At 39.3% G+C, this 24,338-nt stretch overlaps 2 protein-coding genes across 5 annotated transcripts in view; one reads left to right on the top strand and one right to left on the bottom strand.

Annotated features, from left to right (window-relative positions):
* The window catches only part of LOC104590598 (glycerol-3-phosphate acyltransferase ATS12, chloroplastic-like), an 87,374-nt gene extending 69,684 nt beyond the window's left edge, over nucleotides 1-17,690 (bottom strand). For 3 of the 4 annotated variants that reach the window (XM_088896094.1, XM_088896093.1, XM_088896092.1), the window contains exons 1-3: nucleotides 17,530-17,690; nucleotides 17,065-17,419; nucleotides 12,577-12,674 (exon numbers count right to left, since the gene is read on the bottom strand). In XM_088896094.1, coding sequence (XP_088752220.1) covers nucleotides 12,577-12,674; nucleotides 17,065-17,353 — 387 coding nt within the window. In that variant the 5' untranslated portion in view covers nucleotides 17,354-17,419; nucleotides 17,530-17,690. Of the gene's footprint in view, nucleotides 1-12,576; nucleotides 12,675-13,400; nucleotides 13,490-17,064; nucleotides 17,420-17,529 lie in introns of those variants that run through there. The other variant, XM_088896095.1, reaches the window with a different exon arrangement.
* Nucleotides 17,691-18,047: 357 nt separating this feature from the next.
* On the top strand, nucleotides 18,048-22,619 carry LOC104590595 (tetraspanin-8-like). Its single transcript, XM_088896096.1, has 3 exons — nucleotides 18,048-18,462; nucleotides 18,580-18,773; nucleotides 22,222-22,619. The coding sequence occupies exons 1-3, from the start codon at nucleotides 18,435-18,437 to the stop codon at nucleotides 22,555-22,557; spliced, it is 558 nt and encodes a 185-aa protein (XP_088752222.1). The 5' UTR covers nucleotides 18,048-18,434; the 3' UTR covers nucleotides 22,558-22,619.
* Nucleotides 22,620-24,338: the final 1,719 nt, after the last annotated feature.

Raw genomic sequence — 24,338 nt, 5'->3', positions numbered from 1 at the left:
ATTATAACACTTGTACCCTTTTTGAGTCCGTGAGTAGCAAAGGAAGACACATTTAATTGAGCGTGCATCTAGCTTGTCTATTCCAGGACTCAGATTGTGGACAAAGCACACACAACCAAAGACACGAGGAGTTAATGGGAATGGAGATAAAGTGGGAAACAAGATAGAGAAGGGGGACCGACCATGAAGGATGAAAGAGGGCATCCGATTAATGAGAAAACATGCAGTGAGTACAACATCACTCCAAAACCATTTAAGAACATTCATGTGATGAAGAATAGACCGAGCAGTTTCAAGAAGTTGACGGTTCTTCCGTTCAGCTACCCCATTTTGTTGAAGGGTGAATGCACATGAGGTCTGATGAATAATGCCATGTTCTAAATACTGTTGAAATGAAGTAAGAAAGTATTCACGACCATTATCTGAACAGAGAATTTTGATTGAAACACCAAATTGTGTGCGTATTTCAGCATGGAATTTTTGAAAAAATGGAAAACAATTCACTTCTTTCTTTCATTAAGTAAATCCATGTCATTCTTGAACAATCATCAATAAAGAAGACAAAATACTTGTACCCATTATAAGACTCAATTTTGATTGGACCCCAAACATCTGAATGAACCAAAGAAAAAGGACTCAACATACGACTCTCAACTCTTGGACTGAAGGACACACGACGATGTTTTCCAAACTGACATGACTCACATTGCAAAACTGACAAATGACTCAATGACGGGACCAAAATCTTGAGAGCCTTGAGAGATGGATGTCCTAGTCGGCAATGTCATTGCAGAGGAGAAAGTGAAGTCTGAAGAGCAATTGAAGATTCACCACCGTCAAGATAATACAATCCACCAGCTTCATGCCCCCCACCAATCTTCTTCCCCGTCTTGAGATCCTAAAAAACAAAAGTGGAAGGAAAGAAGGTAACAGAACAGTTAAGAGCTTTGGTTATTTTACTAACAGACATAAGATTGAATGGAAACTTAGGTACATATAAAACAGATGATAAGGGCACAGAAGCCATGTCAACATTACCAACACCACAGATAGGAGATGAGGACCCATTGGCAAGTGTAACAGTTTGTGATGTGGAGGTTTCAGAAAGAGAAGAGAACACACCTGGAGTCCCGGTCATATGATCTGAGGCTCCAGAGTCAATAATCCAAGGAGGGGTTTTAGATGACATGCAAGCAATACCTGATTGGGCAAGTGTGGCAATGGTATGCTGTGAAGTAGTTTAAAGGAACCGTTCATACTCATCACGCGGTACACTCACCATCTCCCTCCCAGAAGTAGATGTAGATGTGGGAGGAGTTCGGTCTGCCTGTTTATTGTCATTGATATCAACCTCACATGCTACAGCATGATTAGCCCATTTAGAGGGAGGGCCATGTAGGTCATAACAGAAATTCACCGTGTGTCCTTCCCTACCACAATGAGTACACTTCCTTGTAGAGTTATTCTTCCCTCTGCCACGGCCTCCCCCTGAGTCACGACCACCCCGACCAATCATGGAACTGCCACGACCTCCTCGGGGAGCATGACCTCCCCCTCTTGTACTATGTCCACCTCCTCTAGCTGTCACAAGTGTTGATCTATCAGACTGTGTAGAGTTCTCTATCTATTCCAAAGAAATTCTACGAAGCCTTGAGAATACTTCCTCAAGTGTAGGAAGAGAAGAGCCCCCTAATATTTGGGCTCTAACTGGTTCATACTCCGACTTCAATCCCACTAAAAATCTTGTAACATCTAGTTGTTCCCTTTGCTATTGATGAACTTTAATATCTGGAGTGAGGGGATGATAGACATTGAGTTCATTCCTTATATTCTTCATGTAGGCATAGTACTCTTCTAGTGTTTTGGTTCCTTGTTGTAAATCAAAGTACTCCTGATAAAGCTGATATACTCTTGTTGTGTTATCTTGTCCAGAACATAGCTTCTTAGCATGCTTCCATATATCCTTAGCCGTATCAAGGAACATGAAGTTGGCACTAATTTTGGGCTTCATACTATTCCACAGCCAAGTCATGATTTGAGTATCTTCTTGTTCCCAGTCATCAAACCCTGGAGAGTCGGCCGGTGGCTTCTCATCTTTTACATGCTTCACTTTCCTCTTTGCCTTGAGAAAAACTTCCACAGATATAGCCCATGGAACGTAGTTTTCCCCATTCAGTTTAATTGAGGTCATCTATACCCTTAGGTAGTCGGGGAAAACCACCACACTAGGTTTCTGATCATTGTACCCATCTCCTATTGCTGTCATTGTACTCTTTCACAGTTGCATCTAATTTGACTTCTCAGCTACAAGCTGACTAATGTTATTCACAGTTTGATATTTCAGCACCTATTGCAGCCCCTAAACACAACAGTGAGAGCCCACGCCTTGTTCTTATTCACACTACTACTGTCTTCACAAACCCACAAACCACATAAGCATCAATTTAGCACTCACTAATCACATGTAGGCCCTCTTACAACCACTCAATAGAAGTTGTGCACCACAAGCTACATAACACAGTCAAATCTGCTACACCCAGTTCAGACTTGTTTAACACATTTAAGAGGGCAGTACACAACCACAAAGAACTCGGCTAGGTCACTGCATTACACCTTACACCACTCGGCCACCTGCAGCAGCCCTAACCCACTCAACCACTTACAACAGCCCCTACACCATTCGGCTACTATACACAGCCCGTTCTAGGGCAACAATGAACCTAGTTCTCTAGGTTCCAATCAGTACTAACTGATTCTTGGAGGGTTTCTACCCAAAAATACCAGCAACACAAAAGGACTAGATAACCAACCTTCCTTTGAGAGTATCAACCAACCATTCACTGCTGAAATCACTTTCCTTGATGAAAAAGACTGTGCGCAGCAGAGAGAAACGAGCTGTGATGTCTCATACCTAGGGCGAACCAGTTCTCTCCATTAACTAACCAGAAACGAAGAAGAAGGTGTCACGAACACAACTGAGATGCTTTACAAACTGAAGCAGGTCAGGAACCTCGCTCTGATACCATGTTTCGAATGCAGCTATAGTAACCCAAACCAGGAGAGAAGGAAGAAGATGAAGAAGAAGAAAAGAGAAAGAGAGAACAGGAGGGTTTAGTCAAAACTGATTCATTCACTGTTCACTCAACCCCCTAATGTTTATTAGGTTCTAATAACCTTTACAAAGACTAAACTGCCCTTACTTAAGTGTGGGCAGAGAATCTCTAATAAAACTGCCACATAAGCAAGGTACTTAATAAACATGAGATGACTAAACTACCCCTATTTGGCTCACTTTAACAATAATAATAAGAAAGGTCTGAAATTTGTTTAGACTAAGGTGGTGTTCGATAAATCTGAAACTCTGATATCTGAAAGCAAAAAAGTTCCAATAATGGTTCAGAGCTCTAAGCAATGTGTTAGCGTAGGGGTATTTCTGTCTTTATACCTAGATTAATGTTGCTGATTTGTAATGTTGTGTTGGAACCAGTGCTCCTCACTTAAATAAGGGCACATATGTCTTTTCAATTATTTTTAATAACATAAGTACTGTTTGGCCAACTGGGAGAATGTTATGTTGAGACTTCCAATTCGAACCAGATTTTCTCCCTTCTCTCTTTCTCTCTTTCTTCCACCTTTCTACTTCTTTCTACATAACCGATCTCAAACAGATAGAATTCCAAGGCAGGCCGAATCATAACATGGTATCAGAGCCACTTGAATCTGCCTAGATATCTATTCTCTACGCACCCTATCTAGGGTTTCTCTTGTTTTTTTTTCTGCATTCGACTGGAGATAAGGGAAAGGGCTGAAAAGGAGTGATCGCCCTCTTCCCTTGGAGGTTTCTATGCCTCAAGTCAGGTCGTGTGTGGTCGGTTGTTGTGGTTTCTAAGATCGCCCTCCCTTAATCGATGAAGAATAGAGGGCCGATCTGTGTGGTGTAGTGGCTGTCTTGTGTGGACTGATTTTCTGCTCGTGTGGTTGTTACTTCAGTGATAAGGTAAGAGATTTCAGTGCATGATATCTGTTATGGATCAAATAGGAAGTGTGTTTCAGACCATATGCTAGGGTTTCAGACAGTAGTGTGCTAGGGTTTATGCTGGTTTTTGTGTATTTCGAAGGAAGAGTTATGATCATATAGTGGTGAGATTTCAGGTAGTCGTAGGAGTAGGGTTTGTGGTGTAAAGAGCACACTTTTCAGCAACAACAAGTGCTGAAATCAGTGTGACAGGTGTGATCTAGTTGTGTGTAATGTGCAGAATTCAGTGGTAATAGAATTCAGCAAATGTGCAGAATCGGTGATAACAGAATGGGAGATAACAGTGATTGTAAACCTAATGTGATGGTGCCTACAGACTACCTGAATGTTCAGATGACTTCCATTAAACTAAATGGAGAGAATTATGTGCCTTGGGCTAAATCCGTCGAAGTCTTTCTGAAGGCAAAGAAGAAGGTAAAACACATAAGAGAAGAGAAACTCCCCATTGACTATCACGAGTATGAAGACTGAGAGCAAGAGGATGCTTAGATCATCACATGGTTGTGGAATATTATGAAACCCAGGATTAGTGTAAACTTCATGTTTCTTGACACTGCCAAAGATGTGTGGGACCATGCGAAGAAATTGTATTCGGGTCAGGACAATACAACCAGAGTGTATCAGTTGTATCAAGAGTACTTTAACCTGCAACAGGGCAATCAGAGTCTTGAGGAGTACTATGCCAACATGAAAAACATACGTAATGAGTTGAATGTCTATCACCCTCTCACTTCTGATGTCAAGATTCAGCAACAATAGAGAGAACAACTTGATGTGACTAGATTTTTGGTGGGACTGAAGTTTGAATATGAACCAGTACGGGCTCAGATATTAGGAGGATCAACTCTCCCCTCCTTAGAAGAGGTATTTGCTCGACTCCAGAGGATTTCTATCGGATCTACTGAGAACTCTAATATCTCAGATAGATTTGCCTTTGCTGTATCGAGAGGCCGTGGTGCTAGAGGTGGATCTAGGGGAGCTCAGTCTGGCCGTGGTGGTGGTAGTGGTTCTGTGTATGGCAGAAGTGGCAATGGTGGGCCTACTTATAATCGTGGAGGTGGTCGTACTGGGGGCAGAGATTCAGGGGGAGCCTGTGGTAGAGGACGTCGCTCAGGCCCGAGGAAATGCACTCATTGTGGTATGGATGGACATACCGTTAACTATTGTTATGATCTACACGGTCCACCCTCAACCTGGGCCAATCATGCCGCAACCAGTGACTCAAATTCCAGCTTTAGACAAGAGAATCATTCATCTGATTAGATACCTCCTACATCCACAGATGGTCCCGTGAAGGGGATGGTGAGTGTTCCCGATGATGAATATGAGAGGTTTATCCAATCACAGCAGAACACGGCGACTTTCGCTCACTCAGGTATGGCTTGTCTAGCATCCACACCCAATCCCTAGATCATTGACTCTGGAGCCTCCGATCACATGATTGGAACTCCAGGTCCTTATCTCATTGCTCAACATCACAATCTGTCACCCTTGCTAATGGTTCCACATCCTCAATTTGTGGTGTTGGTAATGTTGACCTACATCCTGTATCCCTCTCCTCAGTTTTGTATGTTCCTAAATTGCCTTTTAATCTTATGTCTGTTAGTAAGCTGACTAAATCACTTAACTGCTCCATTACCCTTTTTCCTTCTATGTGTGTTTTTCAGGATCTCAAGACGGGGATGAAGATTGGTGGAGGGCATGAAGCTGGTGGACTGTATTATCTTGACGGTGGTGGTGGTAGAACTTCAACAACTCTCCAGTCATCCCTTTCTCCTCTCTAGTGGCACTGCCGATTTGGTCATCCATTGCTAAAAGTCTTGAAGTCTTTGGTCCCGTCTTTGAGTCAGCTTTCTGTTTTGGATTGTGAGTCGTGTTAGTTTGGGACACACCATCGTGTGTCGAGTCCTTTTTCTTTAATTCATTCAGATGTTTGGGGTCCTTATAAAGTGATGTCATATAATGGATACAGATATTTTGTCACTTTTGTAGATGATTTTTTAAGGATGACGTGGCTCTATCTAATGAAAGAAAGAAGTGAATTGTTTACCATTTTTCAGAAATTTTATGCTGAGATTCGTAACCAATTTGGTACCCACATCAAAGTTTTCCATTCTGATAATGGCCGTGAATATTTATCCTCATCATTTCAGGAATACCTGGACCAACACGACATTATACATCAGACCTCATGTACCAACACCCCACAGCAAAACGGGGTGGCTTAGAGAAAGAATCACCATCTCTTGGAAACAGCAAGATCCCTCATGCATCACATGCATGTTCCCAAACCCTTTTGGAGTGATGCAATGCTTACCTCTTGCTTTCTGATTAATCGGATGCCCACGTTCATCCTTGATGGTCATTCTCCGTTTCAGGTCTTGTTTCCCTCTTTGTCTTCGTTTCCTCTTACGCCAAGGGTATTTGGGTGTGTCTGCTTCGTCCATAATCTGGGTCCCGGGAATGACAAGTTTGATGCCCGTTCTCTCAAGTGCATCTTCCTTGGCTATTCTCGGACCCAGAAAGGGTATAGGTGTTACCATCCTGGTTCTCGACGGTCCTTTGTGTGTGCTGATGTCACCTTCTTTGAGTCTACTCCGTTCTTTTTGGGGTCCAGTGATGCTTCTTCCTCCTCGTCACCTCCTCCTCTTCCACTTCCCGTTGCCGACCCTCTTCCCCTTGTTCCAGCCGTGACCAAACCCTTGCCTCCGGTGCCACCACCTGTTGAACGCCCACCTATTTGTCATGTGTATACACATCGCCCACGCGTACCAGCTACTACTCCTCCGGCTACATCTCCGTCGACAGATCCGGCACCAGACCCGCACTCAGCATTTGAGCTTGATCTCCCCATTCCTTTGCGGAAAGGTAAATGCACTTGCACCCTTCATCCTATTTCTAATTATGTTTCACTTACTCACCTTTCCGCTTCCCATCGCCAGTTTGTCACCTTGTTATCATCAGTTGTTGTCCCTAAGGATGTCCAGGAAGCCCTTGCCTCTCCAGGGTGGTGCCGAGCCATGAAAGAACTCTGCTCTTCATCATAATCATACTTGGGACCTCACTGCTCTTCCTCCTGGGAAGCAAGCTGTTGGTTGTAAATGGGTTTATACGGTTAAGTATATGCCTGATGGTAGTGTTGAACGCCTGAAAGCGCGATTGGTTGCAAAAGGGTACTCCCAAACCTATGGTATTGACTACACAGAGACCTTCTCACCGGTTGCTAAGATAGGGTCAGTTCGTGTTGTGATCTCTCTTGCAGCCATGTATGAGTGGCCGCTATATCAGCTTGATATCAAGAATGCCTTTTTGCATGGTGACTTACTCGAGGAGGTCTACATGGAGCAACCACCAGGGTTTGTTGCTTAGGGGGAGGATGGTAAGGTGTGCAGACTAAGGAGGCTATATACGGGCTTAAACAATCTCCTCGAGCATGGTTTGGTAGGTCAGTGAGGTGGTAAAGAAGTTTGGTATGAAACAGTGCAAAGTTGATCATTCTGTATTTAGTCATGACTCTTCGAGAGAAAAAATACTGTTGGTGGTGTATGTAGATGATATTGTTATTACTGGGAATGATAACATTGGTATTGACAGGCTGAAGACTTATTTGCAGGATCATTTTCAGACAAAGGATCTTGGTAAGCTGAAATATTTCTTGGGGATAGAGGTAGCAAGATCCAAGTATGGTATTAACCTGTGCTAGAGGAAATATGTGCTTGATTTGCTGGAAGAAACAGGCTTGTTGGGTGCTAAACCAACTGAAACACCCATGGACACAAATACCAGGCTGAGCAGTGATATGGGAGAAGTGTTTGAAGACCCTGGCAGATACCGACGACTTGTGGGTAAACTGAACTACCTAACCATTACTAGACCAGACATCTCATTTGCGGTTAGTGTGGTAAGCCAGTTCATGCAAAAACCTCTGATTCCTCGTTGGAATGCAGTTCTGAGAATTGTGAGATATTTAAAAGGGGCTCCGGGTCGCGGTCTGATATACAAAAGTGGCGGAAAACTTTAAATATAAGGGTATTCTGATGCTGACTGGGCCGGTTCTATGTCTGATCGGCGGTCTACTACAGGCTATTGCACTTTCCTGGGAGGTAACCTGGTGACACGGAAAAGTAAGAAGCAGACGGTTGTGGCAAGAAGTAGTGCAGAAGCAAAATATAGGGCTATGGCGCACACCGCTTGTGAATTAGTGTGGCTAAGGAGCCTTCTACAGGAAGTAGGGTACAACATCAACACTCCAATGAAGCTCTATTGTGATAATCAGGCTGCAGTTCATATTTCCTCTAATCCGGTGTTTCATGAAAGAACCAAGCACATTGAAGTTGACTGCCACTTTGTGAGGGAGAAGGTGCTGAATGGAGAGCTAGACACTACACATGTTAATATAGGAAACCAGTGGGCTAACTTATTTACAAAAGGCTCAAGTCGGGGAAGAGTGGACTACATATGTAACAAGCTGGGAGTATATGATATATATTGACCAGCTTGAGGGGGAGTGTTAGCGTAGGGGTATTTCTGTCTTTATACCTAGATTAATGTTGCTGATCTGTAATGTTGTGTTGGAACCAGTGCTCCTCACTTAAATAAGGGCACATGTCTTTTCAATTATTTTTAATAATATAAGTAATGTTTGGCCGACTGGGAGAATGTTATGTTGAGACTTCCAGTTCGAACCAGATTTTCTCCCTTCTCTCTTTCTCTCTTTCTTCCACCTTTCTACTTCTTTCTACATAACCGATCTTAGACAGATAGAATTCCAAGGCAAGCCGAATCATAACACAATGAAAACTTGCTTTTCTTTTTTTATGGATCTCTGAATGCAGTGAAGTTGTTCAGTAATCTGAATGTGTACTTGTAACCTCTAAGAAACATCTATTTTACAACTCTATCCCTATCAATAAATCTGCATGTTGTATTAGTAATTGTCCAATGCATTTATTATCTTTTAATTATAAATTTATTAATAGTTTCCAAAACTTTCATTCTTTAAATAAGTTTTAATAACTTTTAAATGCCTTTATTGTTATTTGACAATAATTTAATGTTTTACCCCTTTGAGTAATGTAGCTTACATATTTTTATAATTATTTTGTAATTAATTAATTAATTAATCCTCAATTATCGTTTAATATATTATCACTTTATTAATAAATTTAACATTTTCATTATTTAAATAAATTTTAAAATATGAGGGCTTTAGAATAAAAATTCTATTCTAACACCACCTTCTCTTAAGACCATGGCATTAAACTCCAAATCTGCAAAGTACATCACGAAGTTTGTGGTGCTATAACATGATTTTTCTCATCACCACCATCCCCAAATTTAGACATGCAAATAACTATCAAGTTTTCATCTCCAACACTATTACTTTAAGAATAAAAACCATTTGAGACAATTTGGTCTTTGGCCAACTGCTCCATAGCAATGGCACGTATAGTTTTAACCTTCAAAGGGTTCCTCTTGTAGACTTTCCTAAAATTCTTTCAAGGACAAGCCCCATAAATCCCCTCTTCTAACCAAGATAAAATCTTGTGAATGTGAACCAGTCTTTGGTTCTTATGACCTTTAAATGCTTTCCCCATCTAAAATCTTGTGAATGAGAACCAGTCTTTGGTTCTCAGCTAAGCATTACTTTAAGGACACCACTCAACAGTGGGAAATGATAAAGAGGGGTTTCTCTTATTTGATACCCTTATTGGTGAGAAAAGAAAAGGGATAAAGATTTTGGGGGAGACATTAATAACAACAAGAAGGTAGATCAGATGCATCCCCAAACTCATCTTGTCCACCAAAACTGGACCTTCAGAGTGAAATCCAAAATCCCCCATCAACATCATCATAATCATCTCCAAATTTCCAAAAAAAATTGTTCATATCATCCACACTGATTAGCTATCAAGATCTGTTCCAAAATCCCTCATCAACATCATCATAATCAACTCCAAATTTCCGCAATTTGTACATATCATTCACACTGATTAGCTATCAAGATCTAATCCAAAATCTGTATACGGTATACCCTTACAAAAGCACCTTGAGATGGAATGATAACAAGATTATAAGCGCAAGCCTCAAAACTGATTCAACCAAAGCCTTTAGTTTCTATGAATCCTTTCTTGGGGATGAGGAAAATAAGTGTTACATTTAAACTCTTAATAATGATTTCTATGACAGAATTACCCAAAAACGTATAATAAATCAGCACTATAAGCCTGAAAGAAACCCATATTGAATTCATCCAAACCTAGGCAATATCCTTATCCAAGTTAAAGACAATCTCCCCAACCCCTTCCTCTTGAAGAGTCTCTCTCACCATCACATTTTATCTTTTGGGATAACCCCAACCCACAAACTCAATTTTAGCTCTGAAACAGTAAACAACAAAGGGAATTAAAATATGAAGAGTATAGCATCTTCAGGCTCTTCCTTATATTTTTCTTCCTCTCCTTCAAGCAAGAGTCAAGCTATAAATTCCTCCCTGTCCTGCCACAAGTGACTATGCAAGTATGGACTTCGACACATGATTCAGAATCCGACACATGTCCAAGAGTCTGAATCAGCAAGATGAGAAACAACAAACTCTTGGGCATATATATGGGAAAATATATAATATTAAAATAGTTCATACCTGTAAAAGGAGGGACAAAATGTCACCTTTGTTAGCACTTACCAATTAATTTTAATTAGAAAAAATGACAATCAACTACTCATTTATGTCAAATAAGCCAAGAGATAAAAAGGAAATGTTACATAGAAATGTCCCCAAGAATCTGCGGAGTGTCAGACACTCCAAAGCATGTCCGACATTGGCATGTCATCCATTTAAAAGAGTCCATGCAACACACACCATGAAAGAATCTGCCATCCCATCCCTTTCTTCCACCAACCTTTTTTTATTGGAAATGGTAACTTCATTAATGAGATTTTTAAGCAAGGAGCAAAAAAGAGACATCAACCCCTAGTGTAGGGTGTTGAACCAATACAAGATGAATTATAAAGCTGCCCAAGTTCTCCCTAACTGCCCCCTGTTTTGCTAAAGTATTTGCTAGCCCATTAACTGATCTTCTTATCCACTTAAAGCAAGCATCCATCTCCCTTATTACAATGTAAATTTCCCTTATGAGCTGTCTACGTATCCAGGCTCCCAAACAACCTGATTGCATCCATTCAATTACCAATTTGGAATCCCCTTCTACATTTGGTGTAGCCCTAACTGTTTGGAAAATCTTACCCCTTGAAGCAGCACCATGACCTCTGCTCTCAAGGAATCTCCCATCCCTATTGGGCCTGAGTACATAGTCACTATTCTGCCTTCTCCATCTCTGAATACACCCATATACATGAAGGACCTGGATTACCTATAGAGCTTCCATCAAAGTTCAGCTTCACCCATTGTTGTGTTGGCAGAGTCCAAACTACATGTACTACCTGCTTGAAAGGAGCAGTACCTGCCGCAGCACCCCAATTCCTGTAGATATCATCAGCTAAGATATCCATAAACAGATCCAGTGTTTTCAGCCAGTGAATCACCTTAATCGTTATGCTTTGTTCAATTTCCTCCTTGGATCTATACTCATTCTTAAAAATTCTATTGTTTCTTTCCTCCCAAATTGACCAAAGTATAGCTGCTTTTGTAGCTCTCCACATGACCCTTCCGTGTTTCTTGGTTGCCTGAAGAAATGTGGGTCAAAGAGACCCACCACATTCATGGGAGGAGTCCACCTACAACCAAAGAAAGAAGAGAACCAAGAACAAATAAAGAGAATAAATGGACAGGAGAATAAGAGATGTGTGGTTGTCCCACCAGAACCCAAGCAGAGACTACAAACATGTGGTGAAAGTCAAATGTTTGGCCTTTTTCTTTACAGAAAATCCAAGGTGTTGATTTTTTGGAGTACCACTTCCCAGCAGAAAGCCCTAAATCTTTGAAGGTACAGGACTACACCAAACCTCCCTTGTTGGAAAGTTCCCGACACTGTTAGAGGACTGAAGGAGAACATCAAAGAAAGAAGAGCAGGTGAAATAACTAGATGGAGAAGGTTTCTAAATTCTGCTACCCAAGCAAGATTGATCCAAGTAGACTGTCCCTAAGAGAGTTATAAGTTCATCAACCAGCCCCATTTCCGACTCCCTTAACCCTCTCCTTAGACCTAGGTCCCATTTCCACAACCCATTTCTCACCCTTGATTGCAAGCAAATATCTCTTCTAAGAATCTCCAATGTGGAATACCTTTCCTCAATCTACCTATTTTCCAAATTTGGTTGTCAGCAGTTCTCTCTTCAAAAATCCCCAAAAACATTAGATTTAAAAGCTGAAATTAACTAAACATTTCAACTCCAGAAAAGAACATTTTAAAAAGAGGTAGTAAGGTATGGCATTGTTCCAAGCAAGATGACTTTATTGAACAGTTCAATATCTTCAATTCAAACTTAATATATATATATATATATATATATATATATATATATATATATATTTTAAATATGCACATACACAATTTTGTTTGTACTGAAGGATATTTTACCGCATTTCGATAATTCTCATATACTTCTTCCATTCCAGCAGCAACACTAGGAGGAAGCCTTCCAGATTCTGCTTCCTTTCTAATTCCCAAGAGCAGTTCTGCCATCACAGGTCAAACTTAATACAAGAAAGCAAACATCCCAGAATAACTTACAAATAAAGGCATGATGCATGCAAAAGTTGATTAGGATGTTCGGAACTCTACAAAATGTTCAAAAGCACAAGCTTAGATAAGGCTGTCCGAAGTAAAGCAATACCCTCTCAATGAGAATCGATGCAACATCACATAATTCTATTAGCCACTTACATCACTAAACCATCCAAACAACTAACCACAAAGAAATGTAATTTTTTCAGAAGATTACCACAAATACTTCTTTTTGAGGGGACCTTCATTAAATAACCAAGTCAACATACTCCGCAGTTTTCTCAAACTTAGATTATGCATGCTGGCTTTCTTGAAAGAATTTAATATATATTTCCATGTGTCAACATCATTATTGTTACAGATTAAACTGAGAATACATAAATCTTGAGAAGGGAAATTAACATCATTATTGTTATACCACTATTATAAATTTAGATTTTGTTGTGACTAAAATGTCCTTATCTTGCCTAGGTCCAGAAAAATATTACGGATAGAGAACTCTATTAGGGAAAATCAAGAGAGTCCATACAAGCCATAAAAGAAGTGGAAATCTATTTTGACAAAGAATAAAGGCAAAACAAAAAGCAGCAAACAATTATGGAAGGAGATCAAATTCTACAAAGAAAATACTGTTTTTGTATGAAGAAAAAGTAAATCTTCAAAATTTAAGAAGTTACTCATATTTGAAGACAGGCCACAGTTAGATACTCAGATTCTAGGTGTGACAATTGGTATTTCCAGGAGTTAAATTGCATAGATACAGTGCCTGTTAGAGTTTAGAATGTAGCAAACATTAAAAATAGACCAAAGCAGCAAAAAAAAGTTATAGGACAATAAGAGGTTAAATAAGTATTGCACAAAAATAGTAAAACCATATGAATCAAGTTAACTCAATGAAGCCTTATGCCAATTATCTGGGGTCACATAAATGAATCCTATTTCACCAGTTCACTCAAAATAAGCCTTTCAGCCTACCTTTAGGTGTTCTAGAAGTATCAACTTGAAACAGATCAATACTTCTTACTGGTCCACTAAGTAGTCCTTTGTGCACACCAAGCAATCTTAACTTCCCTCATCAGATATTGGGGCTAAACTCAGAAAAGCAGGGGCTATATGACAAACCCAAATACTCAACAAAACTCAGCTTGATGAAACTCATAGTTGCAATGGCATTGACAGCTCCAGCAGTCCATTTAATAAATATGAAGTTGAAGTCCAAGACTTGTGTTTCCCAAATGAGTTAAGAAAGCCTCCAATCAAAACGAGTTGTGCTTTCCTAATGATATAAGAAAGCATCCAATTAAACCACCCACCCTTATGGGGCCAGACTTCTGAATCAAAACAAACCCAGAAATACCTACAATACTAGAGGGCCCTCAATTTCAGTAGATTTTGATGACACTCTTTTTAAAGGGGAACCAGAAACAGGAGGAGACAATCTAGATTAGCACATTAGCAAGCAACTCTCTCACAAACAAATAATATAGTGGCCCCCCAAACAACTCAGGGCACATAATCCAATGAGAAACCCAGACCATAATCAAGTCTAAAATATCAACAATATATTGATTATAATCATGGAATAGACTGGCACTCTCCTCCTTACAAAAGGCCCCAATATCCTTAACTATAAAGCCTTGCATGTCAAATAGTGCCAAGAAATGTTTACAGAAAAACGCAAAAGACAGTGTACGAAAACATAAGGTGCTCCATTGCCTCCCTCTAGGCATATGCAGGACACAAACATGAGAAAAAATGTTGCACTTCTCCTCTGGATCTTTTTTTTTTCTTTTTTCATAAGCTTTGCCTCTGGAGCATTTGACAAGTTTTTATCTTTCTATGAACTACTTCCCACCCTAATGCCCTTATCCAAGAGAAGGGGACTAGGAGGAACCATTCCAGAAGGCTTTAGCTAACCCTTGAAGCCTTTTGTAAACAACTCTAAAGGATGAGCAAGAGAACTGCCTTCTTGACTCAATAACTCACAACCTTCTATCATGACTATTCATACAAGGGAAGATGCATCTAAGGAACTCTGTAAAAGACAGCACCTCATCTATCTCATGCTCCCTAGGATGTTCAGAGAACTAAAAGCCCAACATCAGCCAGAAGCAGAAAGTTAAAAAATATAATAGAGACCAAAAGAAGAAAGTTAAAAATATAATAGAGATTAGTTACCATTAGAGAGTGATACAGAGTGGAACTATTTTACCTTTGCAAAAGCTAATAGGATGTGTATACTCAGTTTGCTATACTTGCTTAACAATGTTTACTACACTCAAATTCCCAACCATTGTCCTGATAAAACCTACTAGTACTACATAGTCCATAATCCGAACATCATACTTAATAGATGATCACAAGGAAGGAGAATTGCATCTGATGAATCAAAATGGTCTTATAAATTTTGGTGCACCAAAAGAAGATGTTTTCTCTTTCAACAAGACAATTTTGCAATATTCTCAATCAAAATCCCAGAAATCCACGGATCAAGGGTTAGCACCAAGGAGAACCAAGGTATTAAAGAGCTACCAACAGCCTTCCAACACAAGCAGACACAAAATTCTCCATTCCAATCTCTTCCATGTTTATCCCCCATATAGAGCATTTATTAAAAGTCACTGAGACTGAGACCGGAGAACCACTGAAAGAAGTTGATACTGCTTCTAAGGCTAACATATATCACACCTAACTCATAACAAAAATAATGATGTCATTTCTACAAATTAGAGAACATATCCCAACCTCAATGGCTCAACCCAATAAATACTTTTTATTTTGGCAGCCTCTATTCTCAATGCTAAGATTGAAAGTACTTGGAATGGCAGGGTGACTGTCATGCCTGCTAAGTCCTTTTCTTGATAGGCCAACCAAGAACTTATTTTCATCACCAAAATACCAAAATATTGTTTTTTTTTTGATAAATCAAAATATAGTTATTTTCCTTCTATAGAATTTTCCTTTTAGCCAAAGTGATATTCACCAATCACATGAGATTCCAAATACACCCCTCCATTTTGCACATCCTGATCTAATTCTATGAGCAACATCCTCTTCAATCTCTCCTTTGTATGGATTATTGAACCAAGGTAACAGAAGAGGTCACATTGGGTTATCTCTAGGTTTCCGATCCAAAGTGTACCTTGCACTCTTACTATTATTAAATTTACATTGCATATGTTCTGTTTTAGTCCTTATTTTAAAACCTATTGTTTCTAATGTAGTTTCCCATAAACCTAATTTTGCATTTAACCCCTCATTAGTTTCATCAATTAATGCTATGTCATCAGCAAACATCAGGCACCATATATTATGATATTTTTATAATATAATAAAACACATATGCATGTTGTATTGAAATAGCATATAAATGTATTGTAGGATGGGCCAGGCTAGAAATGATCACTCCTACTCAAAACACTCCCATTTAGTAATCTGTAAACAGTCTACCAAAATTACAAATATAGATTAGGACTGTCAGACAGAATGGATCTAATTGTTCACTTTAGGTCCAAGCAGTGATTGCATGATATTGCACTTGTTGAAAGCAGAATAAACAGTTTATGTAGTTTGAAAACAGTTGACCATATTCTGACCAAAAATTAAAAACGTATACACAGTTTCTTTGTAATCAACAATTGATCAAATCTCTGCTTATTTGGCACTGATGTGCATTGCACATGCAATCGTCTGCCATTGTCAAACTAAAGCAATAAATTCACTATTCATTATTATTCCCTTCTAGAAAATCAATGTGGACCAAAGCTTCAAATAGCATCACTTCTAACCCCAGATAAATCTACTCAATCGGTTACCAGAATTCAGCTAAAGAACTACAGTAAAACAAGGAATTAAGTACAAATAATGGGATTTAAAATCTTACGCGTTGTATTCCTACCATTAAAGCATCTTTCCTATATGTCATATTCTATTCCCATCCAGAGATTTTTCCTACCGTCGTCATTCCAAAAATAACCAAAGCCTAGAAAATCAATGCAGTAGCAGTTATAGATGGTAAGCACTTCAAGTTGTTACAAACACAGGAAGATTAATTCTGGCCTACGTTTCAGTTTCCATACTTTTGTACTGTTAAGAATTCAATACTCGTAATTCGTAAAGAACAGGAGACAGAACAAAGTCATTCTGTTACGATCCAGTTGTCTTATGTTGGTAGTATGGAATGCTAATGTGAGGTATCCCATATCGGTAGAATGGGATGCTGTTGTGGGGTATATATGTGCTTGGGTTCCCTCCCTCTAACCGCTAGCTTTTAGGGGTGAGTTCTCCTAAGTCACGTATCACATTCTATACTCCTGGAGAAAATGAACCCAAATTACCAACCTTCTTCACTTCGAACATCAAGAAATGTCCGTGAATGACCGACTTCCTTCTCCGCCCCTGAATCCGAGGCAAGAACCGCCGCACTTCCCAGAATACCCCGCTTACCAGTGGATTCTTTATCATCCACCAACTCAGCCATCGCAACCTTCCAGGACGAATAGTTGTTCGACCCGATCGAAAAAGAACAAGAAATCGGAGAAACCATCAATGAAGGAACAGACGAAGTAGAATAAACCTTAGCCTTGGGAAATATTCCACAAACAGAAGGCGCTACCGAAAGATTCAACATAAGTCCGAAAAGAAAGAAATGACACTATGTAGCTCTAGTAGCGGTATTCACTTCTAAATTTTGAATCTGCAGACAAAGAACGAGCAACGAGAGTTTCTTGGTAAGGAAAAGCATCATAGATAGCGAAAACAGAAACCCTAACCCTATTTTTGGGCCTCGAATCTCGAATAGTTTACCTGAAGAGATCAAAATCACTAGTATCGGTGGAACTGTGGAAGTTTAGTTACAGAGATTTTTCGATTTATTTGTTTTTAATATTGGAGGTTCAAAAAAAAGAGATGTGATAAGAGAGAGAGAGAACTAGAGGCGGAGATTCACTTTCACGTCTGCCTTTTAAGGATACAGAGACAGAAGAATGATTGTTACGATCCTTACGTCGATGAGAAGTTTGTTATTCGTGAGAATCAGAATAAATTTTTATTTAATTTATTCTCGAAATTAAGATGCAGATGGAGGGAAAGCAGAAAAAAGGGAAAAGAAAAGAAGTTTGGGCCACTGCGTGTTCGAATCCTCCGATTTCAAATCTGCGTCCCACCCCACGACCAGGCGCCCCACACAATCGAATGGCGCCAAGTGTACTCCCGCACGAGTTCCCCCTCTGCGCGTGCGGAGCATAACGGGACGGCTGGTTAGCTTGTCCCTTGGGCTCCAAATTTCACCCAAAACCAAAATCACTCCCCGCTACTCCCCTTCTGAGCTTGGAGTTGGAGAGAAGCCCGACCGTTCTAGCAGATACATCGGAGGTATTCCCCGTCCTTTTATAAAATCACCATACGAACAAACTTTGAATCGACGAAAGTCCCGAGTCCTGAACAAATAATTATATATATTCCTTTTAATCCGCCGTTGATCTATCTCTCTTCCTACTATGTTTTTCTTAATCTCAGCTGCTTTTGTAGTATTGATATTTCGAGAACGAGGAAAGTTGTTCCGAGTGTGTAACAACTTAATCGGAATTCTGAACTCCGTGGTCTTTTTGTTCTCGATTCCGATCTTGGGAGATGGAATATGGCTGGCAAATAGAGCGAGCACTGACTGAGAAGTTCCTCGAGAAATCCATTATCACTCTGGGGTGTTTCTCATGTTGGTGTCTCTCGCCAGACTCATAGGTGCGTGTTACAGGATCTCATGGCTTCTCTGGATTTACTTATGCGTGATGTTCCTCCTCATTGTTCTTCTTTTCTGCTTCACAATCTTCACTTTCGTGGTGACTAACAAGAGTGCAGGAGAGGTTCTCTCGGGTAATGGGTATAAGGATTATAAACTGGGAGACTATTCAAATTGGTTGCAGAAGAGGGCTAACAACAACAAAAACTGGAACAAGATCAAGAGTTGCATGATGAATAGCTATGTCTGCAATAGCATTAGCGATGCCACCGACACAGTTGAACAGTTTTATTCTCGTCACTTATCGATTCAGGTGTGTAACATCATTCCCTTTTTCATATCGTTTTATTTACTCTTTGGGCTACGTTTGGATGTGATGTAAAAGCCGGAACCGTTTGGATGGGATGTAAAAATACACCGAGTATCGGTGTAAAACCTCACTTTCTAAGGCCTTTTACTTCGATAATCGATGTATAAAATACATTGATTTTTTCAATGTAAAACTCGACCAAAAGTAACTCGATGTAAAAGCAACGACTCTTTTGCCTCTAGCATCGCCAAGTTTAGTTCACCATCGAGTTTTGTTCACCAGCACCATCCACTACCCAGGGGTGCAACTTGGGCGGGCCTAACCCGGAATTTTACACGGGATGGGCTTGAATTTTCGGTCCTTGGGCTGGGCTCGAGTCCAAGAAGTTGGGTTCTTTTATTTTTCAGGTCAGGCTCGGGCCTAGCCCTTAGGTAGCCTGAACCTGGCCCGAGCTCGACCCAATCATAGATTTAATAAATACAAACCAAATCGTAGATCTAAGAACCATAACACAAAAAAAAAATTAAAGATCTAAGAAAACCACAATAGAAAAACAAATATATTTTGGGTTGTCTTTAGATCTGAAACGAGTTGACATCATTCCCTCAAATCTGAAGGACAACGTCTAGATTTGCCTCGGTATGTATTTTCTTCTTGTTCATTGCGAGATGGGGGCAATGAGATGCTTGGGAGCGTCCTGTGTTCTGCATTCGAACCTGTTACAAGGAGAACAAACAATGAGAGAAGAAGAAGAAGAAGAAGAAGAAGAAAAAGGTAGAGGGGAAGGGAGAGAGAGGGAGACAAAGGGAGTGGAAACAATGGTAGTGGTAGGGGTGCAAGTGGGCGGGTTGGGTCGGGTTTATGGTCAACCCAGGCCCGATCCTAAAATTTGGGCTTAAGGCCTGAGCTCGGCCCAAGCCCAAGGTCAAGCCCAATTTTCCCAACCCAAGCCCATCCCGTCTTGTAATTTGATGCACTCGGGTTGGTCAATGGACCCACTCTAAAATTATACATATATAAATGTATTTATGCAAATATATATACATATATTTGTGTATGTATGTAAATATGTATGCAAAATATCTATACAAAAGTTATATATACAAATATGTATGTTTTTTATTTTGGTTCTTAGATTTGCAATTTGATGTTGTATTTCTTATATGTGGATTTTTTATTCAATTGAATCCGTATTCCTTTCAATATAGGTTATTTTTTATCTGGATCTGTATTCCTTTGGTCTTGTCATTTTTGCATTTGTATTTCTTAGATTTGGGTAATTGTGTCAGCCCTTGCTACCCTTTTTGTATTTCTTAGATCTAAAATCCCGACCTTTTGTAATTGGTAAAAAGAAACCATGAGTTATTTTCTCCATCTAAGGGTAATCTAACAGAAAATCTGCCAATGAATGAGTAGAAGAATCATCATATCATGTTGTTTTTTCTAGGAAAATTATCTTTTAATATGTGTTGAATTAGCTATGTCAAAAGTCATTTTCCCGCTTTCATGTTTTACCCATTTCCAATTTGTCAAATCAAGATGAAAATAGCAAATTTTGCATAAATACTGATGTCTCTTCCATTTTTTTCATGTACTGATATTCAGGGAAGTGAACTAGATGATAAGAGTTGATTTAGATATGGCTTGAAATGAGTACCAATAAGCTTACAAGTGTAATTGCCTTTTGTGGTTTTAACAGGAGGAACATGCTTTTTAATCAGTATAACCACCAGTAATAAAACTAACTTGGTGAAATGATAGAAATATTTGTTTTGACATATTTGGGGACCATAGGAAGTGAGGTTGGATCCTGAGACATCCTATTGCAAGACTGAGGTTGTCCATGATATTGGAATGCAAATTATTGTATATGTAAGGTGATGGTGAGTAAAGGAATGGGGTCTTGGATCCTGAGACATCCTATTTGAAAGGCTAGACACTTTGTTTTGAGATTCAGTTGTTTTGAGATTCAATTGAGTACAAGAATGCAGGTTATTGTATCTGCTAATGCAGTTCAAAGTCTTTGGAATCAACATATTATTTGTCGATGGGGCTACTCTTCATCTGTTCTTGTTTTAGAGCACCTTTGTCGTGTATAGGATTATTATTTCTAATAACAATTATTCTGATATTGTTTTTTACAAATATATTATTCTAATATCGTTACTGATAAAGAAAAGACAAGTGCATAGGTATCTGCAAAAGCAAGAGTTCAATATAGATGGTTATCTATGGAGGGTGGTTGTTGGGCCAGAAAATGGGCATTTTAGTATAAAAGCTCAGTTATATGGAGGAAAGTGGGCAGTGCGATGATGAGATGTGAAGTGAAAAGGGTTACTTGTGTTTTGGTGTTTTGCTTAATTGCTTTTGGAACAATTAGCCAATGGTAGACAGACATGGCATCTTGGGGCTTTAGGCAACATCAACTAATAGAGTTGGCATAAATCCTGGAGAGTGCAGAGGTAGAGCAAACAGTTAAAAATATGTTTGGGAAAAGAGCTCAGCAAGACAACCACCATAGATTTTAGAATAGATGATTAATTGGCTTTGGCTAGTATTATTCTTCTTTTGGGTAGTGCTGTTAAAATTATCCCTATAATATTCTATTATAATAAAGCTTGATTGAGTACAAGAAATGTGTTTCTTATCTTACATGTGTTAATGGGTTTGGTGTAGCGATGAGTGATTTTTGGGCCTAGGTCCATATTGTCTAGGGTGAGCAACCTCATGAGATGTTTACACGTGTGTTTTGATACCATACAGTAGTTGAAATTGGCACCAACGATCATTATCAATTATGGGTGTAGTTTTACACTCATATTAACACCAAACATAACTAGAAAATACCTCATAATTTACACTGATCTTCCAGTGTAAAATTAAAACATGACCGGTTCATCTTTTGCGCTGACCTGGTGGGCCATTTTCCAAATACATCGGTGTACTTTTGTATTTACACCGCACCCAAACGAAGCCAAGATTTTGATCTTGAAACCTATTGGTAGATCCCCTCCCATTTTTGGATTTCCTACCTTTTTCTTCCTGTTTGATAGCATTATTCCTTGAAACAGACATTTGAGAAAATTTCCTTCACTTGGTAAAAATCACAGTTGGTTTGGGTATCTACCATCTATCACCATGACTGTATAACTGAATTTTCACTGCATTTTTGTAACTAGGTTTATTAGAAAACTACTAATTGAAAATGAATTTTCTTTTTGACTGATTGTTTAACATTGAGTTTGTAAAATATTGGTTTCTTTTTTTTTTTTTTGCTATTAGATCCCATTTAGATTATAAGTTTAGTTTTCTACTATTCGCTTTGCCAGAATGTTGTCCTCTGTTGTCAAGTGTTGGAGCACAGTTTGGATTTATAAGTTTTCTAGTTAAAAAATTGTTATCCACAATTACTTCAAAATTTGATGTAGTCATTTGCTTGTTGTGATTGCAGTTGGGATGTTGCAAGCCTCTAACAACATGCAAGTTCCAATATGAGAGGCCAACCATCTGGAACAAAACAAACACAACAAGCACCCTCACTGATTGTGCTTCTTGGGACAAGCCCACCGGAGAGCTCTGCTTCAATTGCTTCAATAGGGAGTTAATTACCTCCAGGCGATGTGATCACCGGAACGAACGCCGACATCGGAGAAGTGGATTTCGATCTAAGATGGAAGTGGAGAGAGGGTCGAGCATGAATGGGGCTTTTGGGTTTTTTGTTGAAATTTGGGAGACAATAGGACAAGCTTTTAACTTGTGGACTAAGGGCCTGTTCGTTTCCTCTTAACTCTTATCTCTTAAGAGGAATCTTTTAACTTTAAGAGAAAAATGGTTGTTCGTTTCTTCCTATCTCTTATCTCTTAAAGTGCAATCATACAACTTTTTGTTTTTCAATGATACACCAAAAAAGCAAACAAAAACTCTAATATATGGGGTCAAAATAGATATTTGATAATTTTTAGAATTCAGAGTTCAGAACAACATTCTCTACATTCAAAGTTCAGAGGAAAGAAAAGTTCACCAATACCAATATACCTCTTAATATAATTATTGCACTTTCAGATGTCAGACTTCAGAGCAAACGAATAGGCCCTAACTCGAGTGGAGGACAGGTGTTTCCATTTGATTTTGTGGGGCGCCTGTTAGGAGACGCCATTGGGCTTGAGAAGAGCCAAATGACATGGTGGTGGTGCATCATTACTGGCTGTAATTGTGAAAAATCAACAAATTGTAGAGGACTCAACTTGGACAATAGACTCAATAGAGTGGCCAATGGGTTTTCCCCACGTGGATGGATGTTGATTGAGTACTATTTGGCGGGTGGGCGAGCGGGCAAGCTTTTGATAGCCTGTATGCAAGAGAAAACAATGAAATATGGAATTGAATATATACTATGATGGGTATTTCTCATGTGAGTCCGGATCTGCACCTCATGGAGCACTTCTCACATCGATCTCATAGCACATCGAGAACATCACCAAAAATTGTATTTATTATTTATGGGAAGATGTTTCCAATACAAGGTGGGATGTGGCTGTGAGGTTAGTCTTCCAAGTGAGAAAGCACTCTCAGGAGTAAATCTCGATTCTTCTCATGTTCCAATCCAACAATAAAAGCTCTCACCACCCCTTTTAAAGAGAAAGGGCAAATTTCTTAAATTATCCCCAAGTTTTAGAAAATTGACTAATTCTATCCCTATGATTTATATATTGTCTTAAAGTACCCCTAAAGTTTCTAACAATTGACTAAATCCTCCCATACCTTTAACATCCATTAGTATTCCGTCACAATCCATTCACATGTGAGACCACCGAATATATAATTTTTTTAAAACCAATATTGCCCTTTTTGTGGCCAACATTGTCCTTTATTCTTTAAAATTTCAAAATAAAACTCAGTAATAATGTTAATAAACAATTTTCAATAATTAGTGTTGATAAACAAATCACGTTATCCCAACCTGCATAGATTTTCAGCAATCATAAGGGTGACAAAGATTATTTTTGTAATCAATGCAGAGACAAACAACACTAAAAATCCAAATTACTCTAGCCCATCTCCCTCCAATGGCCACTGATTCTAGGGAAAGGCCACTTGGCATAGATAGTGACTAGTATAAGACCTAGGTGTTCATGTTAGACAGTTTTGTATGCCCTTAGCTTCAATCAGAATGATGTACTTTATGAGTTTATTGTAAATGAATAAAGATACATATTTGATTCATGTTCCCTTGGTATGTTTCTGTGTAATACCCTTAAACTGGACACTTAATGAGACTCGTGTTAGTTTAGAATGTTCACAGCCAGTGGGTCGGTCTGGGGAGACCTATCATGACAAGGCTGACACTGTAGTGCCACCAAGTCGGTTGGGGTGGCTTGTCTCAGCTGCCAGGGTGAGACCCTAGGCACATACAGTGTAGGATTAATTGAATCTTTGAACTGGACCAGATTTCCAGTATTGCCCTGCACCTTGGAGATTGATGGGCAAAACTGGAAAGTTACACCCGACCCCTAGACTCGATTATGATACTGCACTAGGTGTCGGATTGGGCTATCTTTGATGTACCAA

Source organism: Nelumbo nucifera, chromosome 1 (genome assembly GCF_055504915.1).
Source record: "Nelumbo nucifera cultivar China Antique chromosome 1, China Antique-T2T, whole genome shotgun sequence".
Lineage (NCBI taxonomy): Eukaryota > Viridiplantae > Streptophyta > Magnoliopsida > Proteales > Nelumbonaceae > Nelumbo > Nelumbo nucifera.
The sequence above is the reverse complement of the archived record's forward strand: the minus strand, read 5'-3'. Positions and strand labels throughout refer to the sequence as shown.